The 21,949-nt window shown below is 44.7% G+C and overlaps 1 protein-coding gene across 6 annotated transcripts in view; it reads left to right on the plus strand.

Annotated features, from left to right (window-relative positions):
- Positions 1-21,949, plus strand: part of RHBDL3 (rhomboid like 3) — a 128,573-nt gene that overhangs the window by 79,365 nt on the left and 27,259 nt on the right. For 4 of the 6 annotated variants that reach the window (XR_003996636.1, XR_003996635.1, XM_030534546.1 and 1 more), the window contains 3 exons: positions 7,005-7,229; positions 8,131-8,279; positions 15,354-15,466. Coding sequence is in view for 4 of the 6 variants with exons in the window: in XM_030534546.1 (XP_030390406.1) it covers positions 7,005-7,229; positions 8,131-8,279; positions 15,354-15,466 (487 nt within the window). In the remaining 2 variants the exon portion in view is untranslated. Of the gene's footprint in view, positions 1-6,592; positions 6,649-7,004; positions 7,230-8,130; positions 8,280-15,353; positions 15,467-21,949 lie in introns of those variants that run through there. The other 2 variants (XM_030534549.1, XM_030534548.1) reach the window with 2 other exon arrangements.

Raw genomic sequence — 21,949 nt, forward strand, 5'->3', positions numbered from 1 at the left:
ATTGATGTTGAGCTGTGTGCTTTGGAAAGAGCCTACGCATATCCACTGTAGAGCTTTGTGGAAGTGTGGGATGAGGGAAGGAAATAAGTGTGAATCTTGAATGCAGAATTCATTAGAAATACAGAATTTATAAGTAAAGTGGATTGTAAAACTGAATCTGATGGAGGCTTTTAAAAGGCCTCCATTAACCTCTCGTATTAGTGATTTGTCTCTGGGAGAATCATATGGGCTGGGGAGGCTGAGCAAATTGCATGTCACGGTGTATTGGATGTGTTAAAAGTAGTCAGGGGCAAACCTCAAAGTTTAGGCTCCATGGACAAAAGTTGACGATTTTCCAAGCCTATTGGGGCAGAAAATTGGGCTGAAAGCAGCCTCTTGGTGGTATTTTGGGAATACTCTTAAGGGAGTGTGCCGCTCATGAGTCAGGGGACTGGCACAGCTGCCCCTGCAGAGATCCTTTCTTTGGAAGAGCTGCATTAGTAAATTACTAGCTGTGAAGGGGATGTGCCATAGTTGTGATAGTAAATGTATATGTCAGAGAGTTCTTTCTCCGTTTTCTCTGGGGTGGTCCCCTAATAGTAGAGCCACTGCTGGTGAGACGTGGGTCTCCTGAACCTCTAAGATTCAGTTTGCGTTTCGGATAAAGGTTCAGAGTGGGAGGGAATGTCCTATTTGAGGTGAAGTAGTTCATTGATCCCTAGTTAAAGGGATTTTTCTAATAGATTTCAGCAGAGATGAGAGCCAATGGGCAGGTGTCTGTAGAGACGAGAACATTATGGACCAAAAGACTTCAGCTGCTCCTGTTTAGGCACCTAATGAAGTGGGTCTGATTTTTCAAAATGCTCTTTATCCAGAAGCTCCCATTGCCATTGTGGATCTTGTGAAAAGCTGCCTCTAATCTAGTATTTTGATGCTTCCAGATTTTCAAGATCAGGTTGACCCAAAGCTCTTGATCTGAAGTCATGGGGAAAGTTGGTTCTAGATTGAAATGGCGCATTGGCCCCTCCTTACAATGGCTTGAGGGTTTGGACACCCTTGATCTTAGAAACAATTCAGATCCAGCTCTTAATGGGCATAGTTAGTCCCTTCTCTAGAACAAACTCAACCCTACACCCCAGATGTTGAGCACTCTGAAAGTGGAGAGACATTCAGAGCTAAACTCAGGGCTCCGTTTTGTCTGGGATGTTTATACCGTAAGAAACCCACTTGCCATCAGAGGTGAGCTGTGTGCCTACAGGTTCAGAGCTCTGCCATCATTACAGGCCTGTGCCCACTTGGCCGTTTGACAAAGGAGGTTTCTTTCTCCCTTGCATCCTGAATAATAGAGAGCCATTTAGAGGAGACTGAGCCTTAAATGAGTGTGGGGCTTTTGTTCCTTTTTCGTATAATGCTTTATATATCCATTTGCCTGCAGCGTTAATATCATGCTCATTAAAGAAGCTGCAGATCAATTGCATGAAGAGAGGATGGGGTGGCCTGCCCTGTGTTTTTGGATCCGCAATAACGTGTGAGCCAACAATGGACTCAGTGTTCTTTCAGCTGGTGATTAAATGCTTGGCTCATAAATACCAATATTATATAACCTCCAAAATCAAGTAAGTAAATTGTGACCATATGGGAAGCTCTGTTTGGGAAGATTGGATACTTCCAAAGGAAAAAACAGGCTTTTCATCCAGCCTCAGTCCAAGCAGAAATAGTTACTTAATCTGCTGTTTGTCTGTCTGTCTCTACTGCCCTGGGTCCCAGCCTTCTCAGGGAACTGAACAAGTTCATGAAATTAATGTCTGATCCAAAGTCTTCCCATTTACTCCTGAGACTTCTGCTGTATCCCCACTCCATGGCCCTGGATCTTGGGAGCTTTATTGTGCACTGGAGCATTTGCACTTGACTGGGCCAAGACTATAATCAGGGTCCAGCACAAAGACTCTTTATCTAGGGGCCTGATCCAAACAGGGGCTCAGTACACACAACCAGTCCCCTCCAGAAGAAGTCAAATTCCCAGCAGTAGGAATCTTGCCATTTTGCATCCTCTCCAAGACCCGCTCCCCAAGCTTTTCCTTCTCTGTCTCCCTCCTCCATTGAAAATTGCAGCCCAGTGTCTTTCATCACAATCTGCATCCTTGAAATGCTGTTAAACAATGCCTTTCTAGCGCAGGAAAGCGATGATAGGTAAGGGAGAACAGAACTGTTTACAACTGAGAGTTGATTGAGAGACAGGGAGATACCTGTGGCAGTAGCAGCAGAGGAGAGAAGGCTTTCATGCCAGTAGCAGTGAGATTGTAGGAAAAGACTGCTAGATGATGAGCAATGGATGTGGGGACTAAGAAGAGGCAAGGGGCCTGACTCCGCACTGCTCTGCATCTTGTGTGGTTACTTGCTGCCTGTGCAGAATGGATGTAAAGTGCTGCTGTTGTGATTTGGTAGCACTGTATGCCCACTCCACCAGGTGTAAATGGTGACACAAGGTGCATGGCTGTGGGGAATGTGCATTGGGCTGGAACATGTCCACACCGAGAGCAGGCAAACAAGTTGCACAAAGGCAGGTTCCTAGAACGGTGAAACTGCATCAGGCACCTGGGAAGGGATGTTCTGCCAGTCCCTACTTCCAGTCAAAGTGGTCAGCTCACCTGGCCCTGGAGAGCCATATAGCCAAGGGGAGCACCTGTGTACTGGGACACCCAGCCAGGAGAAATAGTGAGCTGCCACCATCTGCTTGTGTGACAGCTCTGGGGGATGCTCCACCAGCAACTCAGGTGCTGCAAACAGACACTCACCTGCCAGAAATAGGTAGCTACCCCATTGTGTCTATTCACCTCTCTGGAGTAGTAGTTTTATACACAGAAAGCTGGGAGAAGATCCATTGGAGAGTGTGTCAAAGAAATATCCTTAGAGAAAGAAAAGATCTGAATGTCCTCTCCTGGGCTCTGTGATGTGCATTCTTATGGCGGGGGTGGTGCTGTAAACATTTTCTCCATATTCATTAACTGATATTCTGGGCCAGACTCATTCCTGGTGTAAAGCCGCTGATTTCAGTGGTGTGACAGCTGGAGTGAATTTGGACCCTCTGTCTGTATCTTGAGTTGTAATCAGCCATTGGAGAGGTGGCACACCACAAACCATCTTCTTACCTTTCCGACTCTGCCCATGAGAGTCAAGGAGTTTTACCAGAGACTTCAGTAGGAGCAGAGTTAGGCCAATGCTGAGCGCATTATGCCACCTTTCCCGTTGTGCTTTGAAATCTTTGGCTGGACAGTTCTGTATGATTAATTGGATTAATACTAGTGCACAGCAGGACTTCTGAATTCACATTTCTGTGTTGAATGCAACTGTATCTTTGTCACACTTGGGAATGATATGCCAGTAAAGCAATGATGAAATGAGTCCATATTCCAGAGCTGAATAACAATCACAAAAAAAACACCCATGGCAAAACCAGTGCTGGGTCCTCTCGTGTTTCCAAACTGACATTCACCCCTTACACCACCCAGCTAATCTCTACAATGGTGATATATTCTAAACTCTAATTATCACTTTCTTTTGTTGAATATGGAAACGATGGTTTTCTGTTTTTGTAGGTTGATGTAACTCAGTGGGTAGTGGCACATATTGCAGTAGCCAGGAAAATAAGTTGTTACCTCTCTCTGCTCACTAGTGATGTGTTAGCAGCAGCGTTTGGGGATTGCTAAGTTTCTCCATGCTCAACGGGCAAACAAACACTTTCAGCCTGAATTACTATTTGGTTTTGATTGCAAAAAGAGTGAAGCAAGAGAGAACAGAAGTAAAGTCTCCGTGGGAGGGTGCACACTGACAGTCTGTGTCGCTCTGAACACAAAATAGATGCCTGCTTCTCTAGACAGTACAGCCCCCAGAATTTTAAATGTGCTTTAGCCAGGAAATGGGGATGTGAGCACATCTCTGCCCACAAGTAATCCCTAGCTAAATACACTTCGTGAACATTAAGTAAAGACTTATTTGCTGGGGCAGAAATACTGTGTGAGATTCCTGACTGCTGCTTCAGCCCCTTTATGCCAAGTAAAAGGGCTGGAGTGGCATAAAGGGGTTTGAAAAGCCTGGGATCCAGCTAGGAGGAGGATTCCTGCTCCACAGGAGCACAGCTGTAAGGATGCCTTCTGAGGACCCTTGGCAAGCTCTGGTTTAGGTTGTATTGCAGTTCCAGGTGTGGGACAGGCGGGGTGTGTCGTAGGCAGAAACACGCACACAACCCTACAGAGATTCTGGGCAAATAGGACCCTAGAGCGGTCATTACACAGGAGGCCACACATGAGGTTTGAAGCCAGCTTAGCCCTCCCTCTCTTTGAGCTATCTTTGTCTCCCCCGCCCCCCTTACAGTTGCAGCACCGAATCTTGCCCAAGCTGTTGACTGTCCTATTACATCACCTACATCCTTTTGCTGCATTGTGCATCTTCTACTGAACACCAGAGATGTTGAATAAGGTTGTTGGCAGTGTGCGTATTTGCTCAGTGCGGTGGCTATGGCCCTTTGATGAACCCATTGACCTGCCTGAGATTATAAAACTTGCACCTGCCTTAGATGGAAATACTAATAAAAAAGGTGGAGAGAAGCAGCAGCAAAGACTTTGGCCAGCCCACACCGCTGCTTGTAGCCATTGGTGTTCTGTGGCACGAGGCATGAGAACCAGTTGACATTTTTCCTCGGAAATCTTTTGTTCAGTGAGGAGCGGCTGTCTGAGCTAAACCGAAGTGTCACCAAAAATAATTCACTTCAAAATTTGTTACTGAAAAATTTTGTCATGAAAACTTTCATTTTTAAATGAAAATTTTTATCTGGATTTTTGAAAACAAAAATAGAAGTTTTTGGAGGGGAGGGGATGGAATTTTTCTCTATTTCCTACTTTGACTCCCCAGTGAGAGTGAGGCAGAAATGGAGGGATAGTAAGAAAAGGAGAGAGAGGTTGAGGAGAGAAAGGAGCTCTCCGCTTCCCCACCCCAGTTATACAAGCATGGTAATAAAAGTGCAGCGACTGTGATGCTGGATCTCAAGGAGTGTGCGCAAGGCTCAAAAAACCCTGCCAGGCTACTAGATGGTCACCCAAAATGGCCCAGTGCTCTGCATCACAGCAAGTAAATACATGATGCTCACTGCAATGATCAGCGTGTTTGAAGCAGCTTGGAATGATTACCCAACAGCCTACGTGTGCCTGAAAGCACAAGGTTCAGGCTTGAGGATGTTAGCCAAAAACAAAGTGATCCAAGAACCCAGAGAGGCCAGTGCTGTTATACTGTATTTCTTTTGTTCAGCCCTGGCACCGTGCTGGTACAGATGTTTTTGGATCTGCAGCAAAAATGCAGCAAGTTAGGGGAAAGGTCCACAGCTTGGCTTTTGGCTAGTGCATAGTGCTTTCTTCCCTCTTGTAGGGTCAGGAGAGGGGGTGAGTTCTACTGCACTTTGATTATGTGGGAATGTAATACTCAAGCATGAATAATAATGGGAGGCTGTAATTGCTTTGAAGGCGGGGAGCACACCCAGTTTATTGTCAGCGGCTTATCACAGGAGAATTAGAATTGCAATGCAGAATAAGATCCAGGTATCTCCCTTAAAAGAGCCTTTTTTACGGCTGTAGTAATGTAGCCTGGATGCTGACAGCCATATGTGCGTTGCCTGTGCTGAGCATTATACTAGCATTTGTGTGATTTTTTTTTTTCTTTTTTGTTCCAGTTTTTGTAAATGCATGTTGATTTGCTGGTGAGTGGTGCTAGCTCGACAGTCCTCCACCGTGGCCACAGAACAGGCCTCAGAGTGGACAGTGGAAGTGCATGCTTCCCCTAACACAGTGCCCTACTGACATGCTTCGAACCTGCCTGGGATGTACAGTACCTTCCTTTTTAACCTGTGTAAATTTGATTTTAAACATTAGCTTTAATAAAAGTTTTTATATTTGTCAGTGTAAAAGCCTGAGTAATGCAAAATCCACTCCCCCACGAGCTTGCTCATCCACAAATGTTTTCACTTTCTAATCCCACAGAACCAAGGGTTCATCCAGAGAGAAAACTAGGCATATGATATAGCAGCTATATTATGCTGCTGTGCAACAGGTTTGTTTGCAAATACAGGCCAATTATCCCTTCACCAGGTATTTAGGGCCTGATTTTTAAGACAAGTTAGACACAAAATTCCATATGCCTAATTTGTGAGTGCAAGTGCTTTTATTGAGCATGCAAATTGGGAAATTGTATGCTCAAAAAGATAATAAGTTAATACTGTACATATTCAATCATAGTAACTGCATATGCAAATTAGTCACACAGTTGTTAGCCCAAACTGTCTGAAAATCTGCCCCGCTATTTGTTATAGTAACAATTAAAAAACAAACAAACATTGCAAGCTTATAATAGCTAGGATTCTCTGAATATTAGTTAAATCTGTTGTCTGCTGTAGCTAGTGTGATCATTTTGGTATACAATACAAGTTTAGCATTCTCCCTTTGAAACTCTGTGTTAAACCTTCACTAGCACCAACTGCTGCAGATTAGGAACACAGTTGTTAGTGATGTGGTGCCGTAAATGTACATGTCATTTACAACAGAGAAAATGCATGTCCTGAAGAGCTGGAAAGATATGAGTGTGTGGATCACAGGTTGAGACACCGTGGGAATGCTTCATGATCAGGTGGGTTTTCATGAGATTTCTGAAGGTAGAAATGGAGGATGCTCAGTGTATGTTAATTGACAGCTAATTCCAAAGGGAAGTGAGTTAAGAGATAGATAAGGGAGCAGGCCATCGGGAGAGGGAAGGGCTACTGGACTTTCTGACAATCAAAGGGAGTTCATATTGCCCCAGTCAGGCGGAACTCACTGCCTCATGATAGTCTCAGACTGATCTTCAGGATCCCGCTGCTCCAGCCTGGTAACACTCCCCACAGTCAGTCACGCTGGGCCTAGGCACAGAAGGCCCCAGCTTGGTAGTACTCCCACTGAGAAGTCGCACTGGCCCATGGTTTGGGCTCATGTTTTTTCTCTTTTCAGATGAGCAACAAAAGGTCCAATAGCTTCCGCCAAGCCATTCTTCAGGGGAACAGGAGGCTGTGCAGCAAGGCACTGCTGGAGGAGTCGGGACTAAGCCTGTCCCAGAGGCTAATTCGACATGTTGCGTATGAGACTCTGCCACGCGAGATAGACCGGAAGTGGTACTACGATAGTTATACCTGCTGTCCTCCGCCCTGGTTCATGATTGCGATCACCATTGTAGAGGCAGGTATCTTACTGCACCACTCCTGGAAACCCCTCTCAGATTACAAGCAAGTGTGGGGAGACTTTTACCCGACAAGAAAATGCGCCTGCCTCTCTTGAAGCCGCATTGCCCCTGGGACCACACTCGGTGCTCATTTGGTGATCTGCGTGAATAGGCTGCAGGGTGAAACCAGCACATTCACTTTCACATTTAAATTGGAGATTTGTGGAAGTGTAGGTCATTCATCTGCTGCTTCCCACTCCATGAGCTTCTGGTGTGGTACCTCAGTATGGCTTCAAAGTTCTGCTTAAGTTAGTTGTCTGTGGGCCGCTAGGCAAAGAGTGGAGCCAGTGGCCCAGTCAGCTGTCTGGTAAACCTAAAACCTCTTGTGCCTTTGGTTCAAATCACCTTTGAGCTAGATAAATTTTGGTTTCTATGGAGCTTACTAACCTGGGGATCTTTAGAAGGAGACCATACAAAGCAAGGTTCTGCATGGATGCTAAAAACTCTGGTACCTTTCATAAGGGGTAGGTGCTTGCCTTGTCATTCTTCAATAAAACATTTCCCTACCCTCAGCTTTCCTCACTTCCTTGCTCATGATGACCGCATTTCAGTGGTGCTATCCAGCTGCAGTTTGTCAGGTGCCTTTGGGTCCTTTGCAGTGAAAGGTTGTATGTAGATTTAAAATCATTTTGGTTTGTTTTTGAGGGTTTTGTAAAGTGTATCTTAACTGTAGTTTGTTAGTTCCTCAGAGCAGGAACCTTGTAATCATGTATGTTTGTAAATGCTAGTATGCTCATAGTGCTGTCTAAGCATGTTGTAGTAGCTGGGGGAACCTATTGTACAAGTTGGATGTTGAATTATAGCTTATTTCAGTGGAGCGATGGGTTCATTAACCGAGCAATCTCCCTGCTTTTCTAGGTTGCCTTTTTTCTTTACAACGGAGTGGCATTAGACAGATTTGTGCTGCAAGTCACCCATCCTTTATACCTGAAGAACTCCTTACTGTATCATCCTCAGCTCCGTGCTCAGGCTTGGAGGTACCTAACCTACATATTCATGCATGCCGGGTGAGTACGTCACAAATTTCAGAGGTTCCCCACAGCTGACTTTCCAGAGAAAGAGCGAGATTGACTTGAAACAGTTCAGAATTGGATTTTATAAAAAGATGTTTTCAGTTGCAAACGGCCATACTGTGAAGGAGAATAAATTGCTTGGTGTTGAGGGACATGGTAAAATATTGGGCTGTTGTTCAGATGGGATACTTTCAAAGTCCTTGTGCTGGAGGAAATGGCACTAGTGATTCGATAGGTGGTGCTTGTCTCTCACTACTGAGCCAGTGACCCGACATACACATCTGGGGCTATGTAGCTCTGCGCTTCCCCAACTGTCCATTTGCCCAATTTCCCCCAAGTACACCTGGGTGCATAATGGAGAAGAAATCTGCAAAAATGTAGCTGAATTTTATACCAAATTTGCCACATTTGGCTGTGAGATGAAATCTGGTGTTGTGGCTACAGTACTGGACTGGGATTCAAGAGGTCTGCGTTCTAGTCCTGACTCTGCCACAGACAGCCTGTGTGAGTTGCTTTGTCCCCCTGTGCCTATAATATATAATTATTTAGTAATATTTTGCTATCTTATTATACTTGGTGGCATCTAGAGGCCCCAAATCAAGATCAGAGTCTCATTTTGCTAGGCACTATACAAACACACAGTATGAGACAATTCTTGCCCTGAAGAGGCAACAAGACTAGCAGACAATCAGAGGGGAAACTGAGGCATAGAATGAAGGTACTTGCCCAAAGTTACACAAGAAGTCTGCAAGCCCAGCTGGGAACAGAATCCAAGTCTTATGAATCCCTATTCCCTGCCTCTACCCCACAGGAGTTTTATGAGGCTTGCTTAATTGGTATTTGTGAAGTGCTCAGATGCCAGAGTGATGAATGAGCACCACAGAAAAGCCTGTAAATGGCTGAAATGTCCATGCTGCTTTTGTGTGTGTGCGGGCCAGTGATCTCTATCTTTGCAAATGTCTGGATAGATAAGTTGTGGTTTTTCCCTAAATTTTTCATAGGAAAAATCACCATGACAAACTTCTCCGCAGTAGTTTATCATTTGAACCTTACAAGGAAATGGCTAGAGACTCTTCCTCCCCACCCCCTTAAATGAAAGATTAGATTTCCATTCATCAGTGGTGACCATTAAAATGCTGAAAAAATCCATCTGATGTTCCTAATTTGCCAGTGAATAGCTCCCTAAACATGCCTCTACTCAGCTCACAATTGGTCTTATGCATAATATCTCACTCAGATCTTTCAAGTAAACATCAAGTAAATTTCCTAGGAGGAGCCAGTTTTGTTCAAAAGACAGGGCAAAAAAGAAAAAGTTAGAAGAAATTTCCTGTGTCTCCTGCATGCCATGGCCTTGTCCCAACACATCTCCAGCTTGAGGGTGGTAAGGGCAGATGGTGGGGGGCAGAGGAAGAGACACTTCCGCTGGACAGGACACAGACCACACATGCAAAATGTGAAGTGGAAAGGTCCATCTTTGAGGAACTCAAGTGAGGATGAGGGGAAAATTGGCCTTATAACAGAAAGTTACTCTCAGCCTTAACTATTGAGCAGCAACCAAGGGCTTGTCTTCACTGTCAAAATTATACAGTGGTATAAAGGTATAATTAATGCCCATGAGCTATCCTGAGGTAAAAACTGAAGCAATGTCTACACTACTGGTGCTGCAGCCGCACAGCTACGGTGCTTCAGTTGTGCTCCTGTAGTGCCATAGTGTAGACACTTCCTACAGTGAGAGAAGGGGGTTTCCTATTGCTATAGTTAATCATCTCCTCCGAAGGCGGTAGCTAGGTTGAATTCTTCTATCATCCTAGTGGCATCTACAGTGTGGGTTAGTCAGTTTATTTATGTAGCTCCAGGCTGTGGATTTTTTACACTCCTGAGCAATGTACCTAGGTCAATCTAAATTTTAAGCATAGACTTGGCCACAGTGAAGACTAGGCACTGTCGCTTTAGTGTGAGGTAAACTCGCTTTGGTCAGTCTCAGGCAGGCAGGGGTATGTATAGTGCTGACCTTGGCAAGTTTTCCTCACAGTAAACCTCAAGAGCCTTGATTTCACCATGTTTTTGCCTGAGAATCGCTGACGTGCATGAATTACCTGGAGGTAAAAAATGTGTAGGTCTAACTCTCCATAATATGTACATGTATACCTTGTATATACATACACATGGGTGTTTGTGTATTATACAGCTTGTACAATCAGATAAAATAGCAAACTGCTTTGGGATTCATTTGAATTAAAAGTAAGATTATTAATGTTTAAACTTCTTTCGTTATTGTTTGCAACATGGCTCTCTAATCCATGAAATGTCACCACTTTGCCTTAGCAAGCAGCGCTCTGGTGTTAGTCACAGACTTCACTTGAAAAGTTTGCAAAGCTCTTAATTTACCAATTTTACTTCACAGCCCTGGCTGGTTTCGGAGGGAGGTGATAATGAAGACAGTATCTAACGTCTAACCTTTGTAAATATTTGAGATTTATCCCAGAGAGCATCGTTACTTTTGCAATGAATTCTAAATCATGTAGCTACATAACCATCAAAACCACACACAGTCCTTCTTGAATAATAAACCCTGTAGCAGTTTTTATGAGGAAGCAGCATCAATAGTTATATGGTTAAATGATCATTTATTGCTGACTTATCTGTATTAAGACCCTTTCATATCAGGAGAATAGATAAATCCCGAAAAGGTAATAATCTTTTTACTGTGAGCCCATTATTCCCATCTCATTTTCAAAGGGCAGGCTAATCCAGTGGTGTGGAGTCTATTGCTGTTATACCTCCTGCTGAGACTTTAACATGGTAATTTGCATTCCTTAATTTACTGCACTCATCTGCTTTTTTTTAAAGTGAAAGTGACAGTCAGAAGGTGTTGGAGAAGAAGGCAGTTGCTAAGGCCAGCTGGCAGCGCTTCTAGAAAGATTCCAAAAATTCACTGTTTGTGTCTCCGTCCTGATGGAAAGAGCTTTTTAAAGAGACCTGAAAGCCAAGCTGAAGCTGTAAATTCTGCTTTCATGCAAAGCAGCTGTTGATTATTGGGGGCCCACCCATTTATAACACAGCCGTAACTAATGACTTGCATTGATTCTCAGTCCCAATTATTTGGTCCCAGAGAAGGCTAACGTCCTAATAAATCAGTTACATTGTCATTTCGAGAATGACACATTCAGAGCTGGAGAAAGCTAATTATGTTTTATGGGTGCTTATTGACTATGGAACCTCTGATGCTCTTAGCTTGATGGGAAAGTGAACTGAATAGGCTCACTCCTGGTAACGCTTTTAAGAACAGGCACATGTGTCAGATCCACTGAAATAGCTTTTAGAGTCCCTAACAAGAATAAGCTTTGCCTGCAAAAGCTGCCTTGCTAAAATAAGGACAGTTGTTTGGATTGAAAATGTTGGACACTCCCCAGGATGGTTACTAAGTGTCAGCCTCTTGTTTTCCTTTTATACAAGGGCAGTGAGATGCTCTGAATCATTCCTGTGATCTCTATTTGACTTTCGCTAGGCATTTCCAATTAAGTGTCTGAGTCCCCTGTACCAGCATGAGCAGAATGAACACAAGAAAGTGACTATGCCTAGTGGGTCCAATGTTCAGAGCAAGCAAAATAATCACCTTCAGTTAGGTTACAGCAGGGATTCTCAAACTGGGGGTCAGGACACCTCATGGGGTCATGAGGTTATTACATGGGGGGTCGCGAGCTGCCAGCCTCCTCCCCAAACCCTGCTTCGCCTCCAGCATTTATAATGGTGTTAAATTTATAAAAAAGTGTTTTTAATTTATAAAGGGGGGTTATGCTCAGAGACTTGCATGTGAAAGGGGTCACCAGTACAAAAATTTGAGAACCACCGGGTTACAACCCTAGGTTACAAGGGGGAGGGATAGCTCAGTGGTTTGGGCATTGGCCTGCTAAACCCAGGGTTGTGAGTTCAATCCTTGAGGGAGCCATTTAGGGATCTGGGGCAAAAATCTGTCTGGAGATTGGTCCTGCTTTGAGCAGGGGGTTGGATTAGATGACCTCCTGAGGTCCCCTCCAATCCTGATATTCTATAATTCTAGGGTCCAGTAATGATAAACTGCAGAACAAATGTGGGAAAGGGTGGATTATTAGAGGAAATTAGAGAGAGGCTGATGTCTTAATAGGTTTGTTTCTATCTTCCTTAAAGGACAGGCTTGTGCCTTCCAGAACAATGTCTAGTATTTTGTCCAGCCTAATTTTAAAATGTCTCAAAGGATGAAGCTTCCACCACCTACCCAGGGAGAATATTCTACAGCCTCCACAGCAGGAAGATTTCCCTGATATTTACATTAGGCAAATCACAATGCTAACATGAGGAAAGCCCAAAGGAACTAAATATACCTACCCCAAGATAAATGATGACTAAGGCACTGGGGACAGGAACTAATTGGACATTTGGATGGTGAGAACACCATGGGTGACCAAGAGCTATCTAGGATGCCATAAGGGATGTGTAGTACCATTATTAAAGCATGTGGGAATCCTTTAGTAGCAAAGGGGAGGTGTAAATATTTGTATGATGCTTTAAAAAACAGAAAAAGACATCTGTTTGCCAAGTGCTGTTGATTAGATGTAAGATCTTTGCTGTTCTAAACTCATGACCAAACACAGCGGAAATCTACAGCATCAGTGTCTTTTTTTTTTCACAGATGCATCTGCTTGGGATTCATGCTTTCCGCCTGCCTCCCACGCAGGATGGCACTTGTTAACATGCACAGTAGGGATTGTGAACGACAGGCTGGAGTTCCGCAGGCAGCCTTGACACTGTGTTCTGCAGTGCAGGTGGGAGTTGCACAAGCACTCAGCATGGGTCTATCTCTGTTTCTGCTGCAGGCAATCAGCGTTTTACCATTGACTCTGGTAGGAGCAGAGCTAGTTCAATCCTGAGTGCTTCTCACAATCCCTTCTAGCACTTGATAGATGCCCCACGTGAAGCCAACCTATGTCAGCCAAATGTGAAATCTCTACCTTCTTTCTGCTCCTGGCTGCTACAAGCGGATAAGGACAGGCCTAGCAAATGTTAGGACATGGGGGATTGGGGCTTGCTAGCAGGAATCCTGAAGCAGCATTTTGTATCAGCAAGGTGAAAAAGGAACTGTCGTGGGACAGCTGCGCGTAACCTAGATTTGCCTTGAAACTCACATGCCAAATTGATGTGCAGAGCCGAAGGGCATACAGTCAGGTGGTTAGAGCAGAAGATTCTTGGGCTCTTGTCTATCTCTGCCACTGTCTTGCTGTGTGGCTGCAGGTCACTTAACTCCTCTGTACTCAGGGCTGCCCAGAGGATTCAGAGAGCCTGGGGCAAAGCAATTTTGGGGCCCCTTCCATAAAAAAAAGTTGCAATACTATAGAATACTGTATTCTCGTGGGGGCCCCTGTGGGGCCCAAGGCCTGGGGCAAATTGCCCCACTTGCCGCCCCTCTGGGCAGCCCTGTCTGTACTCCATTGTACCTATGTGTGGAAAAAGGGTGTAATAAGAGTGTTGTGAGGCCCAATTGCTATTTGTAAAGAACTTTGCGGTCTTTCAAAGGACCAAAGGGCTGCAAAGGAGGATTAGCAATAAAAGCAGTAAGTGATGTAACGTGCTCTGAACAGCTTGGTTGTGGATCCCCTGATTCCAGTAACCGTGCTTTTCTCTAGTATTGCTATTTATTTCCATGCAGAAACTATTTCTTATTTTATACATGCATCAGTAGCTTCAATTATGCTTTGGCAATTATGAGGACCACGCTGAACAGGGTTTCATTTAAAGATGAAATCATTTCATAGCATCTGCTTGGTACGATAAAAATGTTTTCAAGCAGGATATTTTACTCATTGTCTTTTTATTAGTAATACCTGTGCCACCAAAGTTTGATCTTTTCAGAGTACAATTTGGCATCAAAAGGGAGAACTTCCATTATATAGTTTAAAATACTATCTCAAGCACACTCCCATATGGATTTGATTTTGCAGAACTGGACAATAGAAGGAAACCAGGAATCTTCTCTCAGTTAATCTTCACTTAACCATCTTCATCACCAGTGTATTTGGTGGATCAATGCCTAGTGAATAGTCCATGGCTCTACATTCCTGCTATATGCATTGGTTCACACATTTTCCCAATGCCATATATTCCCTTAGGCCAGGCCAGGCCTTGTTGTTCAGGTTCACATAGTAATGGGCTTGAATCTGATAATATGTGGAGCATTCCTAAAACCGCTGGCCTGAATCAGCAGACTTCTTATCATAGCAATCCATTACCAATGCTATTGAGAGGGTGAGTTGTCTTCTTGTAAAGATAGTGGCCCTTATAACATGGAAGATGAAGAGAACTTGGTGTAATCTTGAGAGAAGACAGAATTCTTATGAAATGGTTTGACAGAAAAATCAGGGAGTGCACTCTCTACCTATCTAGAATTAGCCCACTTAATCTGGGGATTATTTGTAATGTTCTTTTGGAACAATAAAAATCTAACATAATATCCACCCACAAAATTCACTGACGGACTCCACCGTGGTACCCTATAATAAATGAATGGGGACTGTGAACTGTATCCATCGCAACTGCTCTCTGTTGGATGATGTCAGATCTGTTCAATTTTATGTGCCAACATTGTCTTCTAGTGGCTGCAGCCTGCAAGGCTAAAACCCCCAATGTTACTACAGCTAGTGGTGAATCTTCCTTAGGCTTTGGCATTGGCTTTGTTTAGCTTTTAAACAAAGGACCTGGTTTTTATCCCCTTGCCATGTACATGTCTTAGATTTTACTGCAATGGAGTTTGCAGTCATGGATTCATGACAAAACCCATGCCCGGGGATAGCAACCTATCTCTCCAAATGCAGGTATCAGAGCATGTGATATGAATATTGATGGTAAAACAGCTGTAGGTCAGTGAATTAAAAAAAAATGCATGAAAGTTACATAGACTGAGCCAAAGAAATCTGTGATTAGAATCTAGCTTGTGGCTCACTTGGCCTCGTCTTCCAAGACATAATTACATTGTGGGAAACAAGGGGAAAACACAGTTAGAAAGAACACAACTAATGGTATTTTTCTTTGCCCCAGGATAGAACACCTTGGACTCAATGTTGCTCTTCAGCTTCTGGTTGGGGTTCCCCTCGAAATGGTGCATGGAGCAGCAAGGATTGGCTTTGTCTATATTGCTGGAGTTGTAGCAGGTAAGTGGATTGTCTGACGCCAGATGAACTTGTGCTGGAAGTATCACAATTAATTTTCTTAAAGGTTTGGGTGTTTATGGTATGGGAGGAAAGGTGCCCACATTCCTGACTTTTCTTGAGCAGAAGTTCTTTGCTTTCTGTGCCAAAGACCATGCTTGGGATGATGCTGACCATTTAGCCTTGCAGTTGTAAGTAATTCTAGCACTAAGGTTATAACACTCAAAACATGAATCCATTGGTGCCAACCATACAGTCCATATTGCAAATAGCATCTGCAGGATGCAATATTTTGGGAATGACCTTGCACAATGGTGCTGATGTGGGCAGCAATTGCTAAAGTACCCCCACGTCTCGGCCATATCAGTTCTTTCAGCAGCAAGGAAGCCTTGATTTTTAGCTCTTCATCTTCCTTTGAGGTGCATGCATTTCTACATGGCAGGGAAAGCCAGGCAGGTACTTCAAAGAACGTAGCCTCCATTCTGGATTGCAAAATTTTCCATTTGTTTAAAAAAAAAAAGTTTTTAAACACTGAGCCAAATTCTGCAAACTATGCAGCCCAGGTGCCTTCAGTGAACCTCAGAGCTCTATCTGAGATTCAGCAGGCGTGAACCATGCCTGGAAACCAAAGAAGTGGTTTGCACAAACCTCTGGTAAGCAAAACCTCAGAGCTTGTGACTGGAGCATAGACATGTGGCAGCCTTGGTTCAAATGTGCTTTATCTGCTGAAAGACAGCACCTGTGCCCAAAAGCCACCAGCACTTCCTGTAGAGCTGTCATGCAATGCCTGCACAGCCTGGTGAGCTCTGCTCCAGGGATGTACCACTGCTGAAGTACTGGCAAGGTCCATGTCCAGGGCTTGTCCAACGTAGGGCCACACACACACACACACACACACACACACACACACACACACACACACACACACACACACACACACACACACACACACACACACACACACACACACACACACACACACACACACACACACACACACACACACACACAAAAAATATGTTCAGGAGTGACTAAGGAGTTTATGTACCAACCCCTGCCCTCTGAATTGTCAGACTTCTTTAAGGTTTCTCCGTTTGGGCACCCAAAAAGCTCATGTGTATATCTCATGTGGCAGTGACAGCATTACAGTAAAATGCAGAAACTGATCACGTCTTTGTGTCCTCTGTGGCTTGGGCAGGCTGGGACTCAGGCTGGCCAAAGAGCTGGCTGGGGTGGGGCTCCTCCGACCATGGGAGGTGGGGAAGTTCAGGGCTCCAGCGGGGGAGGGAAAAAGGAAGGGGTAGGGTAGGGTCGGAGCCCTCGGGTGGAAGGGGCAGGGCTGGACGCTAGCCTCCCCGATCGGGGGGTTCATGTAACACCCATGACTGTGTGGACGTACCCTTAAGTCACTTAGGTGCTTTTGGAAACTTCACCCCACGTCTATTGAGCCATTGTGATTTGCAGAGCCCGAGGCTGAAATGTGGCTTGTGGAAATCCAGCTGAAATCTGGGTCTACCCCACTTACTCTGCAAGACTGAGACATGATTTGGCCATGCTGGGTACTATTGTGTGGTAACCAGCTCCCACATCCTGCTGGCTTCTCATAGCATAGCGGAGATCCAAGGCGCTAAACTGTGTTGGACACTGTTTGGAAATATGCTTACAACTTCACATCTTAGCGCAGGGTTTGGCAGATGGGTCTAGATTTGACGAACTGCTTCCCCAAAAATACACAGACTTAAAAAAAAAAATTGCTTATAAATGCAAAGTGCAAAACTAGGGCTGTTTTGAGAAAAGGCCCATGCCAGGCAGCACAAGCAAAGCAAGCCACCATTTAGGGCTTGTTGTTTCAAATCACATGCGAGCTCTGCAGGCTGACTCTGACTCTTCCTTTGTTCGTGAGGTCACAGGTGGAATTGACTTGCCATCAGAGCCACCTCTAGCAGCAGGACTGGAAGGGAGCAAATCTGTGGCTTCGGCCTTTATCCTTGGTAGCTCTGGCCTGTTCTTGCTTGAGGACTGACAAATTGTAACTGCAGCCAGGATGTGCAGGCCCACACACACTTCTTATGGACTGGGCACGTCTTTTAGTTTGTCCCGGCTACCATGCTCCTTGTTTATGCTAAATGAATTCTCCGATTTCCCTTCATGTACATGCTTTTCCTTTCATTAACGGTGCTATGTATGCTGTGGAAGGTAGTGCTAAAAGTAATCCCTTCTTATCACAAGGTGAATACAACTTGGAACTTGTTAACATGAAGAATCACAGGCAGAAAACCAGCACACCTTTGCGGTTACATTGGTTTAGCCAGTTATTTGACACATTTGATTTAAAACATGTTCCTGGTGCTTTGAACTGTGTTTTGAGAGTGAGAGACAGCACATGTTAATGCTGTAGATGGAAGAAACAGAGATACAATACAGCTTGTAAACAAATGGGGCAGCCTGCCCTTAACTGACTTGCATCAGGAGGGATAGCTCATTATTTCTAATCTAATTCTCTCCACTTTGCTTGGCTCTGCTATTAGAACCTTTTGCTGTGCAGAGATGGTGAGACTGAAAGGGACATTTCCAGCACAGAGCCCAGGGATTTAGTTGTGTAAATACTATTCTCATTAATGGTTCCTCATTAGCTTCTCAGCCAGAGAATCACTCACTCATCCAGGCTCCATAAGAGCCCAGGAACCTGGCTACGTTTCCCTGGGGAGGGGTGTCTTTCAACTACCAGAATTAAGGGGGCATCCACTCCAGTGTTATGCATGTGCTGAGATTGCAGGTAAAGCAGGACTAAACCCCTTTCTTTCTCACTTTGACTGAAATGAGTCTCCAGATTTAACACCCTAACTCTACAGGTGACAGCTACATTTAATACAGTTAAATATTTACTAACTTGTTGCAGAGGAAACTCCTGTTAACAATCTCTTCGGGCTTGTCAACACGGAACAGTGATATGCATCAGTGGGGTGGGAATTCTAATGCACAGCAACATGTTGTGCACTAACTGGCCTGCGTAGACCCTGCTCTGTGATGCCTCTGGGGGGGGGTACTCAGAGCTGTGAGGCACCTCGCTACCACCAGTCCTTAGCATGAGGAACTTTTGTCTGTGCCTGTTGGGAGTCAGCTCCACAACTCCACTGGCCACAGGTAACACACACACTCTCCTCTAGGCCTACCCAGGCCTCCAACCCCCATGTATCTCCCTGGAGGATCCAGACCTTGTTCCACTGGACACTCACAGTATTCACAGATTCGCTGCTCCCAAAGAAACGGTACATCCCAGCCGACTACTTCCATCTCTGGTCACCGCTCCGCTTAACACACAACACTGAGATATGTTTATAGTGAAAACAAGGAAAAGTTTATTTAGCAGAATATAGAGAGTCAAGTGATAGCTAGTAAAAGTATTGAAACAAATGGGTATCTATAAAATAAAATCATAATACACATCCTAGAACCTAAACTTGCTTAACTGGATGCTTTCCTGTCTTATAGAGGGATGCTCAGCCAAAGTCCTTCCAGTGTTTACAGCCAGGCTTGGCTGTGATCTTCCATTCATGAGACAAGTCATGCTTGTCAGTTTGCCCCCCTGGTGGAAGATCTCGGGTGTCTATTTGCACGCCCAGATATATCAGAACAAATCATTGTCCCTATTCGCAAGGAGGACCTCCCCCTACTCGTGGTTGTTTGCTGGGTACTCCTTTCTGGTAGATTTCTGGTGGAATCTCTTAATCAGCATCTGGCCCAATATGCAAAGAGGCCTACAATGTGAAGCCTACAATACACATATGACCAGACAGGGAGATAAGTGTCCATTACTTCCTGCCTGAAAGGAGCCTGTCCGAGGCGTGTCACCTCGTGGTGACCTGCCTTACCTCCAAGACCTTAAGAACATAAATTTTAGTACAGATAAATAACTTCTTAAATATTATCCATCCATACATTTTGTGATGATGATGATGACCTCCAAAGTACTGGCTCTTGATAGAGACCTCACATGCCACCCTTTGGCAAGTCAGTATGCATATACATACAACCAAGGGAATCCCTGTTAAACTTCATGCACTCACTGTGCCCTCTGGCATTTAGTATGAAGAGTTCCCTGGGTCACAGCTGGCACACACTAGGAGTTCCCTACTGCTCATTAACATAGTGGTGTTTGAAAAAGGGCTAAGTTAACCTGCACTAGAGAATTCCTAGCGTGCACTAGCAGAGTCTAAACAGGGCAGTTAGTGCGCGACATGTTGGTGTGCATTAGAATTCACACCCCACTGCTGCACACTACTGCACCGTATAGACAAGCCTTGTGAGAGATTTGGTCCTGACAGACACAGCTTTGTGTTTGGCTCATGACCAGCCATGTCCCAGCAAACTTCCCAGGCGCACACTGTGCCAGCATTGCAGGGATAAGATGCGTTTAGTAAAATAACATCAGTTGTTTTCCCCCAATTGGGCAGAACCTGCTTTGCCAGACACTTAGGGGCCCAAGTCTTCTGAAAATTAGATTTAGGTTCCTATGTCACTTAGGTACTTTTAAAAATATTACCCTGTCTGTGTTGTTTGAATGGTGCAATGGAGCCTTTACACTTGATTAAGCCACAATCAAGCGCTGTATTAGCAGAGTAATTAGCAAAGTCATAAAAGTCCATTAGAAATTTTTGTCGTTCTTAGGACTGCTGCTTTCTGCCTTGTGTGGTTTTCCCCTCTCCCTTGCTAATCAGGAATAATCTCTATTATCCCTGCCTCCTCGTGATGCTGGCTTAGGCTTTGTCTGCCTTGTCTCTCTTCATCTTTTCAATTACTTTCTAAAATTCACAGTGAAAGGAGCTTTGTAACCTGACCCAGCCTTCCTCTAATTGAGATGAATAGAAGAAACCATGTCTTCTTTTGGCTACATCATTATTATTGTACCAGCATAATTTACTCTCTGAAATTTCTAGTTTACATACAACTTTTATTGGCCATCCTGACAGGGAGATGATGACCTGGAGTCCTTGTTTTCTGGCTGAGCCCTGTCTCTGCTAGTGCAGTGGAAATCTAACTGGGGAATGTGCTAAGATGGGAAGCAGATGGGCTATTCTGTTGCCTACTGGTATCCCAACCCATCTGGCTCTAGGTGCTTTATTTTTCTTTCAGAGTTGTAAAATCCACTTGCATTGTTTGCATCCCACATAAGCTGTACAGCTCACGTAGAGTCATAGATTCATAGATGTTAAGGCCAGAAGGGACCATTATCATTTAATTTGACTTCTTGCATGACTAGCATGACATGTTCTTAGGCTAGAGGATTTCACTCAATGTTCCTGCATCAAGCCCATAACTTCTTTTTGAGCTAGGGCACATTCAGAAAGACATTGCATCTGGATTTCGAAACTCCATTAGACATGCTGGTTTTATCACCTTCTTTTACAATGGCACCAGAGAGGGAACGAGAAGACTTGCTTGTAGGTCCTTTCTGGTAATGCCTGGCTCAATTTCCCCTCGTCAGAACAGTTTGGAGTCCTGTAAACTATAAGGCCAACCCTGTTGGCATCTAATAGTGATCTGAAGCAACAACTTCAGTCATTTCAACTCTCCCCGGGTGCAGCACCTGACGCTTAAGGGCACACTTTGCAGGCTTTGTGCTGGCCCTTGGGACAGGGGAATTGGACCCCGAATGCAGATATCCCACTGGTGCTTTTCCTTGATCTGTCAGTGCTTGAGTGAGTTCCGAGAGAGGATGTAAGTGTCTGTGTCCAAGCCCCTGTTTCAGAAAACAAGTGCATAGAAGATGAGCTCGACCTAGGAAAGCTTGGGAGAGCAGCATGGCAGAGTGAGCCGCAGCACTTACGACGTTGCATTGTGGTCTGTCAGAGCACAGGAGTGTTTTATGCCAAACCCAAGTCGCGTTGGTCCTGATTCTGTGAGGTGCTAAGCGCTTCCTGCGTTTCACCTAAGGTGTGTTGAGGGCCCTCAGCACCTGCTAGGGTTGGGCCTGAGTTCTCTTTGCCTTCGTTTCCATCTCGGTGCAATAGGAGAGATGCTTACCTTCTTCACAGTGGCGTGGAGGATTAGCTAGGGGATGCTGGTGAAGTGCGCTGTCCCAACCCTGGCACGACCACCCCCTCAGGCCTGGGCTCTCTGTCTGCTTTAGAAGTGCTGCAGTCACGCTTGGCTCAGCTGACACTTAGTATTTCATTTTACTTACGAAGCAAGGAACTCTGTAGATTTTCAGCTATTTCGTCTTAATGGGAAAATCAAACCGCACTGGCTCCAATTTTCCTTTCAAAATAACATTGATGATAGCAGCGAGGGTAAACAAGGTTAATGTGCAGTACAGGCTGCGCTCTGTCAGAACCGCTGCACAGCTGAACAACCCATGGAGCCAGAGTCACCAGGGAGGCACTGGGCCCCGCTTTCATTAAAGAGAGAACAATGTCGTTAATAGAAGAGAGTTTAACTACGAGGCAGCAAGCCATTGCTGTTCTTCAGGACGTCTCCCGAGCCCCA

This window comes from Gopherus evgoodei, chromosome 15, assembly GCF_007399415.2.
Source record: "Gopherus evgoodei ecotype Sinaloan lineage chromosome 15, rGopEvg1_v1.p, whole genome shotgun sequence".
NCBI lineage: Eukaryota > Metazoa > Chordata > Testudines > Testudinidae > Gopherus > Gopherus evgoodei.